Source organism: Rhipicephalus microplus, chromosome X (assembly GCF_043290135.1).
Source record: "Rhipicephalus microplus isolate Deutch F79 chromosome X, USDA_Rmic, whole genome shotgun sequence".
Taxonomy (NCBI): Eukaryota; Metazoa; Arthropoda; class Arachnida; order Ixodida; family Ixodidae; genus Rhipicephalus; species Rhipicephalus microplus.
Window position 1 is genome coordinate 406,216,863 of NC_134710.1, and position 17,624 is coordinate 406,234,486.

Here is a 17,624-nt window from a genome sequence, read left to right on the forward strand (position 1 = left end):
AAGATAACCTTCATAAAAAAACAAAAACCAGCCCTTTATTATCGCACTTCATGATAAATATAAAAAGTATTCTAACCTATTAGGAAAGCTGCTCAAACAGGCTAAAAGACAGTACTACGAAAATAAATTCAAGTGTGCTGGAAATGACGCCAAAAAACAAAGGAAAGTATTAAACTCTGTATTGGGTAGATCCAATCAGAATGCCAAAATATCAATGATAAAGTCGGGAAATTGTCTTTTCGATAATCCCATAGATATTGGAAACTGTTTTATTAACTTCTTTTGTACTGACAACCAAGGGCACGATGATCCACTGTCGACATTTTACTCCCGTATGCCTCGTAGGTTTCGTCTTCACCCTGTTACTCCTGAAGAAATAGCCACTCTCATATCTAGCTTGAAAAATATGGGGTCTGGTCTTGATAATTTCTGCCCATCTGTCATAAAAACGATACAGGCGTAATATCAGAAACATTTTGTCACATAGTCAACCTTATTTTTACCACGAGAATTTTTCCAACTTCACTAAAGAAGGTCAAAATAATTCCTTTTTTCAAGAAGGGGGATAAGCATCGCATATATAACTATTGTCCTATGGCTATACCTTCATTCTTTACTAAAGTTGTCGAAAAACTATTCGTAACACGCTTGACTTCCTATTTATCCGAATTTCACTTCCTATCAACAAATCAATTCAGATTTAGGGAGAGCTACTCAACTGATTTAGCATTAATATATTTGACAGATAGTATCCGGCAGGTGATTGATTCAGAAAACTAGGTTGGGGCATTATTTATTGATTCACCTAAAGCATTTGATTCACTAGTTCACAACATACTTTTGGCTAAATTAGATTCCATCGATATAACAGGCCCAGCACTCAAATTACTACGAAACTATTTGAGAAACAGAGAATATGTTATATCAATATCTAACACTTACTCACACCCTAAAACGAGTAACATTGGGGTACTGCAGGGATCAATATTAGGTCCGCTCTTATTCTTAATATATATTATTGACCTTTTTTGCCTAAAATCATCTGACTGTATTCTTTAAACGGACAGCACCACTGTTTCCTGCTGAGATAACAACATTGATTCATTATTGTGTACACTTAACCACGACGCGGATAACATAGTTACCTGGTGTCATCAAAATAAACTACACATTAATGCTACGAAATCCAAGTTTGTCATTTTTTTTTTCTAGGCAAAATTATTTTTTTAGGATCTCCATCATTAACATTTGCTTTCAGCACACTCTATCCTATGTCGTCTTTCTTGGTGTCACATTAGATAAACAACACCTAAAATTTTATGAGCATGTTCTCACGTTAATAGAAAAGGCAGCTTATGGCATTAGAATATTATTAAAGTGCGCAATTTCTTCAATATAAAAACACTAATCTCTCTTTACTATGCTTTTATTCATACGCGTATTAATTATTGCATACAATCATGGAGAAACACCTATCCCATCCATTTATCGCCCTTGCAGCACACTCAAAATCAAGCTATTCATATCATGACGCATAGCAGCTACCCATCAGAAGCATCTTCATTGCTAATCGCTAACGGGATTTTGTCGGTGGGAAAGTTTCAAAAATACTCACTTGCAATTCTGATGCACAAATCTATCAACAAAAAGCTTCCGTTCCCCATAGTCGCCAAAACCCAGCATCCTCACTCATTGTCAACCCATTTCGTTTCCAGCAATAGCTATTTATTATTGAGACCCCAGAACTAATTATGGCTAGTTTATAACTAGCTTCTCAGCAACACAACTGTGGAACTAATTACCATGCCATCTTAAGACTATCTCTCATTTCCACACATTCAAGTTCAACCTTCGTTCTTACTGGTATTCAGCATAATCATCTCATCATCACCATTTTTATTAAACTTTTTTATAAACAAATAAAGTTAGTATTATGCTTCTTTTGTTACAGTGTTTAGTTTGTGTTCATATATAGCTGCATTGTAGATACTTTTCTTACTTAATTCTTATGCGACGTCACCTGTACAGTCTGTTAACTTTGGGACCTCCCTCTGTATCTGTATAATCCCCAATTGTAACTACTAATTTTCTGCAAATCAATAAATGAAATGAACAAGCTTTTAAAATGAAAAAAAAAAATGAATTGATGTGGGAGTAATATCTTCATATAACCTTGAATTGAGGCTTCGCGGCAGTGCAGAATTCTGACTATGTGTTTTCATGGTTCAGCACAACTTCACAGCAGTCAAGCCATTTTTACAAGAAATTACATGTGAACCAATATATACCTGGATAGATGCTTTCACTGCTTTGTACTCCTCCACTGCAGTGAGACCCTCTTTATAAGATGTTACATGCGGACTAATATGCACCTATTTGTTCATCTCGAATATTTAGAAATTTTCAAAAATTGAAATTCAATTGGAAACAAATTCAAATACTGCATCATTTATTCTAATATTCAAAACACTCTAATATTTGCCCAACCTTATGTAAGGCCATGCTAGATTTGGTCAGCTGGCTGCACCGAAAAAGAGGAGAGCCGCGTGGCATGTAATGCGCAAGCATGAGAAAGAACGGCCTAGCTCCTGGCCTGGCTGGACGCTGCGACTCCGCCTATGCCTGCGTCCCAAATGAAAGCTGTGACCTCGGCACGGGCTCAAGCGCCACCGTCCCGTCTCTCGTACCCCAACATATAGTGACCACGGACCAACAGACAAGCGACCGGCACAGCACCACTGCGACTGAGCTTCATGGCCATGTTCCTGCTAGCTCAAGCATTGCAGCCGCACTTTCACCCGCTTCTACCACCGTTTCGCACCACCGACATCGACTCAAGGTTCCACGAGTTCGAGGCTGCCTTGGAGCTCAACTGCATCTTCCAAAAATTCATGTTCGAGGTCTTGGAGTATGTTCTTCCACCTGACCTCAAGCAACACCTCACCTATTTCTCTTGGAGCACCCACCCATATGACGGACTACGGGATGCCGTCTTACGGTTTTGCGGCGCTGAACACCGCCTCCGACAAGGAACCGATCACAGGGAAGGTGCTTGTTCAGCCACGCTGATGAAGCCTTCCTCGCGATTTCCCTCGAGCACATCTCGTCCATTGCTATGCCACAACAATGAGGTAGGCGACCTTCCTACCACAACCGATTCTGCTGACATATCGCAGCGCACGCCACCCGAAGATCGGCCTTTGGTTAACCGGCTGGTGCCTGTGGACATGTCGGTGAACACGACTTCAGCGCATACAGACACAGTGTGCGACACCCAAACCGGCGCTACCTGTCACCTGTTCGCTGACACCACGTGCGGCACCATAACCGAGCCAGCTGACGTCTCCCACACCAGCAGCAAAGCTACCGCCAGCATGGCAACGACTGCGGATGACGCTCCAGTTATGCCCGTGGTGGAGAAACCCGATTATGACACACCGGCTCCGCAAGCATGTGCCCAGCATGCCGTCCCCATCCTAAGATCTCCTGAGGCGGCTGCCATAGGTGGTGACGTAGCTACATACGTGGCGTACCATGACTTGGTACAGCCAAAGTCTCCTGCAGATCCCGACTTGCTGCGGACCATCTCTGCAGACGTCCGGGTCAATATTTGTAGAGGAAGGAGAGGCAAGACGGCAGCGCTTGAGCCTGTGCCGAGGTCACAGCTTTATTTTGGGACGCAGGCCTAGGCAGAGTCGCAGCTGCAGCCTCCAGCCAGGTCAGGAGCTAGGCCGTTCTTTTTCGTGGCTCGCGCATCACGTGCCACGTGGCTCTCCTCTTTTTCGCTGCAGCCAGCAGACCAGATTTAGCGCAGCGCTACACTTACTAAAGACAGCACAAGGAAATACTAGTTACGTTCAGTAAATGCAGAGAAAATGTCAGTGCTGTTAAAAGCACGCATATATATGCACGCATACATATGCACGCATTTGCTGTTAGTCAGGAGGGAAACTTAGGCGAGTTGGTGGCAAACACTGAACAGACAATGTCACAGGAAAGAATACCCTGACCTGAACACTGGGGTCAACAGAGTCGCACATATGGTGCATGGGCTGCTTGCAAAAACCACGATTAATATCCTTGAGCTATTCAGCCGCCAGATAGATTTTGTTCATACAAAGTAGTGTAAACAAAGTTATATTGTTCGTATTTGAAATTATGCTAAAAAAATATTTGGATTGCAGAAACCAAAATTTGCATTTATTGGCGGAGTTCATGTTATATTTGCAACTGAAGTGTGCCACCCATTTTTTCTCTTTAAAAATGAAAGTATCGTTAAAATGTTTTTTTTTTTCTTTTCTCTTCGATAATCACATGAACCAAGGCTTTGAAAACTGCATCTCTTTCTCTTACCTACTAATCATAGTTCAGTAGTGAAGAGGTTAAATATAATTTCATTATAATGAGACTTGACCACATTTACAGTAGTTTGGACAAACTGCACTGCTTCAGTTGAAAGGCTTTTATTTAAGACAGGTAATCCACAATTTTATTTTGGAAGCTCTTGCATATGCAGCTACTTTCAATCTGGGCTGCGACGTGGTGGTCATGACCAAAAAAGAACCAAGACGGCAAGGTGCCCGAGGGTCCTATTGGCTGTGGCAAAAAGTTCATATCGAATGTGACTGCATTTACAACCAGCCCGACTACCAATAGCTTTAGTCAAAATAGGAAACAGCTGCAACAAGCAACAAATAAAAGCAAACACACGCACTCTTCCTTCCATTTCCAGACCTCCTGCACGAAGGCCTCACGACCTATGTCATGGCGTGTCTTGCCCTCCTCACGCCAAAGCTTTTTCTCCACAACCACTTGGGTGGCAATGCCGGCATGGTCACAGCCTGGGTTCCACAAAGTGGTACGCCCTTTCATTCGGTTCCTGCAATAAAGAGTACAATTGTGAGTACCAAAGCAGAAAACAATGCGAACCCTTCAGAGCAAACAGAGACCACTTCATCTGTAAAAATAAACAGATCTTTCAGCACAACAGCGCCACATGACATTGTCGCACTGGCAGCACTGGTTGAACAGGTGCACAAGGGCTGGACAAGGGTGCAAGCCTAGGCTGCAAAGTGTTCACAGCATCAGTGGTCTTGAGACTCTCTCTCGTCCCATAAAACACCTCCTATGCCTGAATAATACTATGAGTGATTGGGCACGTACATGGGCACTATGCTCTGGCTCCAAAACTATGCCTCGGTGAATAAAGTGCCATGGTGTAAGTGAAGAGAAATTTGCCTTCTGGTTCACTTTTTCATATCTGCATTTTATTCGGACATGGCTGTGAGTCTATATAAATTGTTTTCCAAAAGCCAACATGCTCAAGCAAATCCTGTAATATCCTTTCATTGCATGAGCACATCAAAGAATAACCATCATGCCAAAGCCGTAATATGGGCATAACAGTTGCACTCTTTGTGGAATAATTGACAACTAGTGCCAGAAGCACTTCACTCATCAAGTATTGCAAGTCCCAAGCCTGTCTACCTTTTTTTCACAGATTTGAAAGCAGACACAGCACTAGTTAAGTGGACATGTTAAAGTTTTCTCAAACAGTCTGTGTGAAATGTGATTGAGCAGACATGGAGAGCTTTTCTAGCACAATTTCACCTTTGCTATTTGGTTCAAAGCAGCTCTAAAATGTATTCTTGAAATTGTAAGCTTGTCGAGTAAACCATCCTCCACTGCTTTTTTTTTGTGTGTGTGTGTGTGTGGCAACAAAAAGTGTACCATCTGAAGTGTCTAACCTTGCAGCGGCTTATCTGGAAAACGTGTAGAAATTTTCAAAACAGATTTTTTTTCATCTCCATTCAGTCTCTTTCTGTCGGTGGGATGAACACCCATAACACCGGTTGGTAGAGGCCATGACAATTGTACTGCTTGTGAAAGTAGAAATTATTCTCAAATTTTGTTTATTTATAAAACAAACACCTTTGAGGTCATTCACGGCACACACACACTTTTTTTTGTTCTTATTTGCGGCAGCAGACACTCTGCTCACGTTATTTTGCCATTTGCAGGCAGGCATGTAGGCAAAGGAACAAACCACTGGCAGTGCCTCTAAGAACACGTGAGAAAAAAAAAAGCTCAATTTGGTCTCTGGCACAATCTAAAGCTGCCTCAAATGCATAAAATGCAGTTTCAAGTTATAGATGTTTTTTTTTTTTAAGCAAAAAGAGTCAACATGCCGGGATTTCTTGTCCTACCAGTAGATTAACCACATGTCCTACCAGTAGATTAACCACATTGCTGTTGGGTGACGCTGGTAGACATTTTTGTCGACTTTCAACATTACGTCAAAATTATAGTAATTCCTTTTTTATGGTAAAGAAGCAGACTCGCTGCCACCGATGTGATGAACGATCTTCTCATTTGTGCCACAATCAGAAAATATTTTCGGACAGTACACAGTCCCTTTAAATGTTGGACGCAGGCTGAATATACTAGTTACTGGTTACTGCAAACGGCAACAAACTAATCGACATCCTCTTCACCCCTATTACAAACCTGACAACTGAACAGTCATGCTTTCTACACCCCAAGGTGACACTCATTACACAAAATTCAAACACAACAAAAATTATTTTAAGGCTTCATACGCCGAACCCACAATGCGATTGAAGCACACGGTAGTGTGGACTGCAGATTATTTTTTATCCCCAGAGCTACTGTAATGTGTACCTAAATTTAAGAGCACAAAGGTTTTTGCATTTAGCCTCCATCAGAATGCAGCCACCATGGCTGGGAATCGAATCAGCACCCTCATACTTAACGGCCCAGCAGCTTTAACTTCTAAGCCACTACAGCAACAAAGGAAGGCAATTCTCGAACATCGATTGATTTGTGGGGTTTAACGTCCCAAAACCACCATATGATTACGAGAGACGCCGTAGTGGAGGGCTCCGGAAATTTAGACCACCTGGGGTTCTTTAACGTGCACCCAAATCTGAGCACACGGGCCTACAACATTTCCGCCTCCATCGGAAATGCAGCCGCCGCAGCCGGGATTCGAACCCGCGACCTGCGGGTCAGCAGCCGAGTACCTTAGCCACTAGACCACCGCGGCGGGGCAATTCTCGAACATCCTGAAAACAGCACCAAAATGACGTGAACAAAAGGAAATAAGGAAACACACCACAGCGCTGAACTCGCAACTACGTGTTTTCAAAATGTTCACATCTTCAAAAAGCCAATGTTTCCAAGGTGCTCAAGAATTATAACCAACTAGCGCAGTTATCAATTCTTTTAAAGGAAGAAGGAGCCAAAGCGTGCCCTATAAGGCACATCAGGAACACCTCAAGATGGAGTGAAAGTTTCAACAAGGCAGGCTGCTTTCGTAAGATCAATAAAAACAAGTCACCTCAATCGAAATGTTGGGTCAAGGCTTTCCCAGTTCACTCCCTCTTCTCATTTATCATCATCTTTGTCAGACACAATACCATCTCTTTTATTCCTCCAACATCACCATCAGACTAGAACACGGTGGGGTGTCTCTCAAGCCTAAGTTGTAACAATAAAAAGGCAACAGCAACACACACTCACCAGCGGGTTACAGCATCTTCCACAGCCGAGGTAAGGGCATGTCCAAGGTGCAAGGTGCCAGTGACATTTGGAGGTGGGATCACCATCACGAATCGCCCTTTTGGGTTATCAGCCAAGATGTCTCTTCCCTATGCACATGCAGCAAGGCAACAAAAGCTCAGAGTGAGATCTTGGAAAAGTGCTGAAACTGCTGCCGCCATTTCAGAACAGTCACATGAAACAATGAAAATGGCAGCAACACACCTTTAGGAAAAAAAAAAAACTAAAGCTGACTGCTGATAGATGGTAACTTTTTTTAGCACACTAACGAAGAATGCAGGACAGAAAGGCACAACATGGATGCCCAGCACTGTATCCATGGTGCCTTTCTGTCCTGTTTGAATCCCCAACATGCTAAAACATACGCTTTTTCATACTAATTTGTCAGACTCGTTTTCTTCAATGAATAAGTTGCTCCTTTAGTTTTCTAATGTGTAGCATGACAAGCTTCCATTCCTCAATGACCCTATTGTTGCTTGCTACACTGTACCATTTCTTTGTTGCCCATCTATCAGGAAACACAGTTCCACTTCATTAAAGGAATGCTTTGTTTTGAGCAATAAAAAAAGTGACTAATGAACAACTTGAAACACCTTTGTTCATTACCGCCTGAATCTTTGACATGCCTGATTCAATTATAACTGGGATAAAATTTTCATATAGGCTAATATAAATAACAACCATGCTAATAACATAAGCCATATGCCCAAGACATTTGAGTACTGTGAAAAAGTCTAAAGATGCATGTTCACGGAGATGATAAACATTGCTATACAGAGTGTTTCAGTTAAAGACCCGCAAGTATTAAAAAATAAAACATGAGCACTACACGTTTACAATTAGGGCAGTATTGTTCTTAGCCCGTATAGAGCATGTCAGATTGTTTTTTCCGTTCTGCCAAGCTCTACAGTTAACCAAAATTGCTTAATGAACTTTTGAAACAGTGACTATAGAGAAAAATTTTCTATACAAAACTTGTAGCTTGTTATCCAGAAACAATAAAATTTTCAATTTGCAGCAAGATAACTGTGCTACTTACCTTTTTTCAAGCTGCATGAAGTTAAAAAAAATACCACGCGATTGCCGCCTAACACGTGTTTTTCAGTGCCCTAATATGCAAGTTTAAGGAATTGTCAAAGACTGCTCATGCACAAACATCCCCTGAACAGGCTATCAGTGACCACAATGAATGCTAAGGGATGATGGGATAGTATCGTAAAAAAAAAAACCAACTAAAAAGCAGCCCCCCCACATGCGAATGCGATACGAGACCCGCAGCAGCATTCGACGCAGCGGTTGTGCCAGTGTCTGTAAAGCACATGGCTGATTTAATTCGTCCCACAGTTCTGTCACACAAATAGCCCCTCTAATCCTGTAAACAGTTTGTACCGGTGCTTTAGCATAAAGCTCAGAAGTCTTCTAATAGGAGTAACCAACTTCAATCTTATCAATAAGTACATACTACCAAGGGGAATAAAAAATATAGCATTCAACACTCAAACATAATGTACATCACAAATGTATGTTGTATGTCTATATACAGCATAACACTAAGCCTCTAGGTCTTTTAGCAACAAAAATGCTACTTCCGGAACCCATTTGCAATAATACTAGCAATGAACAGGCTCTTACATATTGTTATGGATGAAAAAAAAAAATATTGCACATTTTGATCTCTCACCGGACTTCCAGAACACACTAAGGCTGAATGCCAATGCTTCAAGATCCACTGGTGAGGTGAGAAACAGGAGTTACAACTGCTACACGGCACCACAAGTCGTAGTAGCGAATTGCCGACTAACGCTTTTTTGTGGGGTGAAAGTTGCCTACATAGCATAGCATGCAGGAACCAGTTCTCTGATGCAGCTTCAAACTTTTCCTTTATACTAGGTCTCAGAAGCATAAGATACCTTATCACTTCTGACACAGCATTCCCATTCGTGCATGTCTGCTATGCTCTTTGCTGTAATGTTTCTCCTCTTCTATCACTGCTTAATTATTTCTGAAAATGCACAAAGAGTTACTAAAACAATGATAGCTACTTTCAATTATTGCACAAGTTCGCCATGTGTCCAGCCACAGAAGGCGAGACAGACAGTCAGTAATACTAAGCATTCCCAATATTTGTAGCTTTTTCACTAGTAAAACAAAACAGCAACACTGCAACGCAGAAAGAATCATGCAAGAGTACTAAAAGCATTGCCTGCCACTCAAGACACTCTCAGGTTCTATATGATAATTACCCCAATTTATTTTTTTCATGTTCACATTGATTGACGTTAAGCTTCCGCCAATTCCATAGCTGTCCAGTTTATGGCAGTGACATGCATGTTGTGCAGGTACAGTAAAACAATCACAGTATATCTACGGACTGAATGATGATGAGTGGGGCGAAGCGTCCGTCCGTCCAACCTTGGGTCGATCTGTCCGTCCGCGCATCTGTCCGTCTGTCTTTGTGTATGTCCGTCCATCTAGTTAACACTCCCCCCAAGTACCACCATCTCTCATCTTTTCATCATATATTGATTACATACAAGTACCACCATCTAGCGAACATTTCAACAGCTAAACGAGAAGTGGCTACCTACTACATACATCGACGACGCACGACCCACGGCTTAAGGAGCATCACCTCTAAAAGTCTATCCCCTGTGGCACATACCCGCTCTCTCGGGTATGTGCCACCGGTGGTTACAAACGATAACCGGAGACGAACGGGTGACACCATAAGAAGCTTCACCCCTAACGCTAAGCAGCCAAGAATTATTGGTGACAGCTAAAGCAACACTGCTACCTCAAAATAACAAATGTGCGTAAAATAACAAACAGCTGTGTATGTAGACACAGTGCTATACATAGTAGGCACATACTGTCACAGGATACAATGAGACACTATGTCAAGCAACCGCCACAAAAATTTTATTTAATGCCAGTCTATCCACCAGATTATAGTTAGTAATTTTTTGCTTGTAAGTTGGTTTATAGTGCACGAATAAAGAATAAGAACCGTGAAATAAAAGTGAAGACGAGTAAACAGGACAAACAAGTATGTTTGTCCTGCTTACTCTTTTAAGCTATGGTCCTTTTAATGCTCCGAACATTTCCTGAAAGTGCTACCTGCTACTAAGAGCTGCGGTGTTTTGGTGATACACAAAAGAATACACAGAAAATGTCAATCCAAGGGTAGATGTGGTAGCTGTAAGAAAACTCTCTTTCTCACAGCTCTCACGCTCTACATAAAGTTCCCTGTGTTTTTTGCTCAAAAACCTTAAAACCAAGTAACAGTGCTACAGTGAACTATAAAATGTGACCCCAATACAAAGTTTGAGTAAAATAAAAAAAAAAACACATTTAGCATCAGGACTACTTTCTTTTTAAAGCTTCTTATGAGAATGAAACATGTTACAGTACATTTTCACACTCAACAAAGGTATTCGACATTAGGATGTCAGGTTGCGAGCTTACTATAGGAATTGTTCTGACATAGCATCAGATCACCATAAAAGTAGTGATAGCAATATCTATATATCAGTCGAACAAAATGAAAACTAACCCCATATTCAGGCTTGAAGAACTGGCTCTTCTCCCACCAAGCATACCATGCAGCTTCCACATATCGTGGGCTGTATGCATCTGGCATTGGACCCGATGTGTCTGCGCAGTGAAGTTATCAACATCAGAAAACATACTTGACCACTAAAAACACCATAGCTTTGAAACACCCATATCTGTTAAATCTATTTAGCATTATACATACTAGTATATTATAATGTTCTTTTTTTTTTAGTATACATGTTACTTCCTAAGTATGCAAAATATAAATTCATGTTTATGCTGTCTTACGTATGTACCCCACATACTTTCGAACTGAATTTGACTACTTTTCACATATGGTGTCTCCACCAACAATCAAGTTGAAAATAAAACTGCACTTTATTGATAGAAAATAAGGCTGCTTTAACAACAACACATTAGAATGTGATGGACAAAAGGGATATGAAGAGGTGAAAATTTTTCCAGCAATATGATGCATAACGAGATTCCCCACACTTTGAGAGTAATTTGAATTATTTGAGCGAAACCATACAAATATGGGTGAAAAGGTGATCACTTTTTTTTACATTTCATACAATAATACAGATGCAAATATTTACTTACTTGAGAAATTTAACACCCCAAAGTACTATGACAGAAGGCTACAAATTAACATCGGCCCTCTGAGGTTACTGAATTTGCACCTAAAGCTCATTATGTAAACGCCCTTCTTAATTCTTCACGTCAAAAATGTGTATTTTACCAGATAGTCACAGAACATCACACGTTTCCATTTTTTGCCAGAAACTGGTCTAGACCAGATTACCCCAACTATTAAGTTATATGTCATATTGTCCCCTGTATCCTGTATTTCTTTCTTTTTGCCAATTACATTGTGAAAGGTGTTACTTCATATATTAAGTATTGCACACATGCTGTGAACAGTGTTGTACGTTCCGGCTCACACGTAAACAACAGGATTTAGTTTCAAATGTGGACCAGCACATGCATAAATCACAGGTGAAATGTTAAAAGATAAGATAAGAGCAGAGTGGATCAGAGAAGACACAGGGGAGCTGATATAATTGTTTGCATTATAAGAAAAAAGAGTGAGCACGGCCGGGACAGTGATGGATACAGTAGATACAGTGATGGAAGCGACATTTTGATTTTTGGAGTAGATTCTGGAGCAGAAAAAATGGTGCTTTGGAGCAGGCTCAGCAGTATTCGGAGCAGGAAAAAATGGTATAGCTTAGGGTTGCTATTGGCGTTTTCGGAGCAGATGCATGTTCCTAACGCCTCCCGAAGTCTGAGACATCACTTAAGCACCTAAAAACATTTATATGTATTACTAAACATGTCGTATCCTTGCAGCAGTATACTTGGCGTAAATAATGGGCCAGGGGGGGGGGGGGGGGTCAAGACAGTTTGGCCTTCCCTGGTGTTCAGGCTGGGGAGGGCACCCCTTCCAAGTATCACACTTGAGATTTAGCTTTAGCACGTGATATAATTTGAGTTAACAATTAAGTATAGTGCAATCAACTTTTTAAAAGGCTTTTTATCCTTTAAGCCTACCTGTTTTAAATGCCCCTCAGTTGTGAGAACTATGGAAATTGAAAAAAGGTGAAGAAAGAGACTGAATAGAACAATGCAATTGCTGGAGCTCGGACCCCGTGCTCGTATTTTTTAAATTTTATTTGAAAGCATGATTTAATTCCTATATAAACAAAAATGCATTCCACATTAAAAATAAAAATTGGAAACCGTGGCCTGATATGTGTCAACACTTGAGATTTTTCTGGGTTTACGCCAATGAGTAGCATACTGGGATGATAGTGTATACAGCTTGCTTTTGGTTTCCGTTAGGCTCACGAGATGGTCCCATGGTTCAACTTCATTCTCTTTAGCTTGCCAACATCCTTTTAGAGCAGTTACCAGCAAATATGGCACTTTGGAGTGGCATGGAGCACCATTTCACTTTTGGAGCAGCACTTCCATCACTGTAGATAACTGGTGGTCAGTGAGAGCAACTGAGTGAATGTCACAGGATGTGAAACACAGCCAAGGGTGGTAGAGAGTTTAGTGGGGCAACAAAATTAAGATGTTTGCAGGAATAAAATGAAATCAGCTTGTGCAAGACAGCGTGAATTGGAGATAATTTGGCGATGCCCCTACATTACAGAGAACATGGAATATGCTGAGGATGATAACATGGTAAAGTGGCAAATCAAAAGTTTGAATAGCTTCTTTTAAACGTACACCATCATTCTAATTTGATGGTGTAGGTTTTCTGGCAAAAAGTTCGCTAAATAAACTCCTTGTAGTTTATACACACTTCCTGATCGCATGTGCATGGCCTGTGCACATGCATGATTAAAAATAGCCTTTGCTCTCATGACTGCTTATCAACTGCAATATCAATGCACAGTTATTGCTTTTCTGCACATTTCGCTCAGCTGAAGAAAATCGGTAGAAGTCTGATTAACAATTATAACAAGTTTGCTGGTGCTGTTGTGCTTCTAATTAAGTATGGTAACAAGCATACACAAATCATTATTCAGAGATTAGTATCGAGTTTATTTAACATGTGCAAAGTGTAATGTATTATTGTAACATATATCATTGCGCATTTTAAACTATCTGATCAAGACCATGCCTTGAGTGCACCTGCGGTGTGGCTAAAAGACAGAAACAAATGCACAGCTAAAGGGTCAAAGTTGTTATTAGAGTGGTTGGATAATGTAATGGAACGAAATATATGAATACGCGGTTGAAAATGGCCTAAACAAGTGCAAACTCTGCTTGCCTTTCTTTTCTCCAGGCGCAGTTGACTTGTCATATGTAATAACCTCCTTTTCCTTTTTCTCCTTGGGCTTTTTCTGGGAAAAAATGCAGACGAAGTAAGCAAATAATACACAGTGAAAGTGACCGTACACTAGCAAAAAGAAATCGAAGGGAGAAGCACCGTCAGCAAAAGCCACGCTTTCGGCCACGTACACGAAGGAAGCCACGTACGAGTCCGCACACATCTCACTAGCGATTTGTGCTGGGGAGGGCGGCGTTTCCAAACAATAACACGGGCACTAGGGCATCTGGTGTATCATTAAAGCCGTGCGCCAGCGTTTTTAACGATCCTGATGACCCATTTTGAACGGCCAGCCGTCAATGATTCAGAATGAAAACCGTCCTCTCTCAAAAAGATAAGCTTATTTCCGCGCGATCGCTGCGTTTTGGTGCTAAGAACATCTGAACAATAAATGCACAGAGTGAGTACGGACGTCCGGCAACGGGCACTGTCAACAAGAGTTGTGCCACGACCGCTGGATGGAAAAGCGCTTTTGTACCAAGCGGCCGTGCTTTAATTGAGCCATAATTTCGGTAGTTCAGCAGAGCGCAAGCGATTATTAAGACACATCGGCTGCACAAGTTCCAAATGTGACGGAATGAATGGAACCGGCTCTCGGTTTCAAACGGTCACGTTGACTCAAGGTCTCGTCCACGACGATCGCTCAATATGGGAACGAATGTCTTACTTACATCGGCTTTGGGCTGAACAGTTTGCATCTTCTCCTGCTTCTGCTTGAATTTTTCCAGCTTCTCTTTCTTTTTGGCTTCTTTCTTGAGCTGGACGGCGCTTTTCTGAACGGGTTCTCCAGCCTGAGCGGTGCTGTCGCCTTCGGTTCGGACGTCTTGCGGCATGCTTTCACGAAGTGGTGATGTTCCTTTCTATAAACCTTACGCGCACGTAGGTGCCAAAGAAGCGTGACAGATCGGCGACAAGAAGAAGCTGCCACCTAACACGAACACTATGCCCCAGGCTAAATGAAAGGGGTTTATCTGTCACGATTCTTCGCTGACTCAAGAGCAACTCCCCGAGGAACGAGCCGCCGCAAACGGCGAGAAGCGAAAGAGGCTGATTTAGTGTGGCCGTACCAGCCGTACGTGCACATCATGCCTTAGCAAGTAAATATTATTCAAAATCTGCGCTATAATTAAAGTATAAATTATTATGTAGATCCAGTAGAATTTTTAATTTTTGTTACTCTCACGCTGTTTTTTATTGCACTGTTTACATGTTCCTATCTGACGTCAGACTAGGGCGTTTTGAGGACACGCTGGTGTTCTGTGACGCAGCCACACGCAGCGTTACCTGTCAATGCAGTTTTAAGTAGTGCAAAGTTCGACTCCATTGCACAGTTTGCTACGCAACCAGGTGCAACTACAGCGTACGAAACAGCAATTGAGCTAAATATTAGGTGTGTTTGCTCATTCAACACTTAGAAAAGAGCTCCGCTAGTCGGAAGCATCACCTAACCGCCGTAAAGCGCTTCCCACAGAACACCTGGTGCTTCCTGGTTCACTTGCCAGAATGACGGCGAAAACAAGAGCAGACGCAACAGCTCCGCGCTCTACAAAAAAGACCCTAGTCGACGCTACTGTTGCGTTGGCGTAGTGAATTGCAAGGACGTCAATGACTTCAGTTTTGCTGATTTCCGCAGCTTTCGCGAAGCAGAATGGCGAAAGGGCTAGATACGGGCCGTCGCGAACATGTTAACTGGGTAAGTCACGGAGGAAGGAAAATCCTCCGTGGGGTAAGTGAATTACTCGCGTTCTCCACAGCCGGTTGCATGAGAAAGTGTGATAATGTAGGTGATATGAACATGCGCCCAATCGTTGCCATGGTTGATTATGAAGGTTAATTCAGAGCATCTGACCGCGGTGAGTGCCCTGCAACAACAACAGACTGGTGGCGCGCGCGATAAACATCGCACACGCCGCCAACCGATAATCTGAAGTGGTCGTCACCGCACAGCATTACACATGTAGGGCTTTGAAGGTTCTAAGTTGCGGCTTTAACTACGAAATGCGAACACGTAGTACATCACACTGGTAAATCGCAAAATGATCGCGCCACAATCAGGTTTCTCTTGCAGTTGGTCTCCGCGATTGCCGGAGCTATCTCTGAGGCCTCGGTCGTGCATTTCGTTGTTCACTGAGAAAATAGGCACACATGTATCCCCATTTTTAGTATCACGACCACTGGATGAAAGCGCGCACGGTACGGCCTGCCGCGTCGAACGGCTTTCTGTGAGAGAGCGCGTGTCAGCCGTAGGGTCAGTTGCTGCCGCCGCAGCGCGACGGGGCGGGGATGGAAATAGCAGAAAAGGAACACAGGCCCCTGTGGCTAGCATTTTTGGATATCAAGGGAGCGTACGATAGCGTGGTTCAAGAGGAATTGTGGGGAATACTGGACACACTAGGCGTGGAACATGTAGTCACTAATCTTTTAAAGGGTATCTATAAAGGTAACAAGGTAGTTATAAAGTGGGAAAAACAGGTATCCAAGCCTGCAGAGGTTAAACGGAGGCTCAGGCAGGGGTGCCCCCTGTCACCCTTATTATTCATGATGTACCTACAAGGATTAAAGGCAAAATTAGAGGGAAGTGGACTGGGCTTCAACCTCTCTTTATTCAAACAAGGAAAACTCATTGATCAGGCATTACCAGCATTAATGTGCGCAGATGATATAGTGCTAATGGCCAACAACAAGGAAGATTTGCAGAGATTGATGGACATCTGCGGTAATGAGGGAGATAGGTTAGATTTTAGATTCAGTAAGGAAAAATCAGCAGTCATGATTTTCAATGACAACGAAGGTAGTGAGTAACAGAATAGAAAGTTGGGCGAGTTGGTGTATATTCATATTAAAAGAAAAGCGGTGCACAAAAAGACGGAGACAAAGAAGAGAACCACACACAGCGCTGCACTCACAACTGAAAGTTTAATCCGAGCAACAAGACTTTAAAAAGTAATAGCCGCGCATGACAAGTGAGGTACAACGAGATTAAGAGATACGCTCATCAATAAAAGTGAACTCTTTTTTGTGCAATGTAACCGAGGTCTGGCTTACGCAAGCATCACGTGACTTGTTAATATGATAGGCTTCCGACACCTCACGGGTGAATTGATCGTGGTGCTTAAAAAAAACCTGTTCTGTCTAACACTGTTATTATTTTTAAGCACCACGATCAATTCACCCGTGAGGTGTCGGAAGCCTATCATATTAACAAGTCACGTGATGCTTGCGTAAGCCAGACCTCGGTTACATTGCACAAAAAAGAGTTCACTTTTATTGATGAGCGTATCTCTTAATCTCGTTGTACCTCACTTGTCATGCGCGGCTATTACTTTTTAAAGTCTTGTTGCTCGGATTAAACTTTCAGTTGTGAGTGCAGCGCTGTGTGTGTTTCTCTTCTTTGTCTCCGTCTTTTTGTGCGCTGCTTTTCTTTTATTATGATGGTAGTGAGCTTAGAATACAGGAGGTCATGCTAGAGATAACAGATAAATACAAATACCTGGGCGTATGGATAAGCAATGGGACCGAGTATCTGAGGGAACACGAAATATACGTGACGACTAAAGGTAACAGGAATGTATCAGCCATGAAAAATAGGGCACTGTGGAATTACAATAGGTATGATGTTGTGAGAGGAATATGGAAAGGGGTT

At 42.1% G+C, this 17,624-nt stretch overlaps 1 protein-coding gene across 1 annotated transcript in view; it reads right to left on the minus strand.

Moving 5' to 3' along the window:
- The window catches only part of ValRS (Valyl-tRNA synthetase), a 139,201-nt gene extending 124,243 nt beyond the window's left edge, over positions 1-14,958 (minus strand). Inside the window, exons 1-5 of the mRNA XM_037413243.2 lie at positions 14,653-14,958; positions 13,922-13,994; positions 11,135-11,235; positions 7,543-7,670; positions 4,715-4,879 (exon numbers count right to left, since the gene is read on the minus strand). Coding sequence (XP_037269140.2) covers positions 4,715-4,879; positions 7,543-7,670; positions 11,135-11,235; positions 13,922-13,994; positions 14,653-14,814 — 629 coding nt within the window. The 5' untranslated portion in view covers positions 14,815-14,958. The remainder of the gene's footprint in view (positions 1-4,714; positions 4,880-7,542; positions 7,671-11,134; positions 11,236-13,921; positions 13,995-14,652) is intronic.
- Between the last annotated feature and the right edge of the window lie 2,666 nt (positions 14,959-17,624).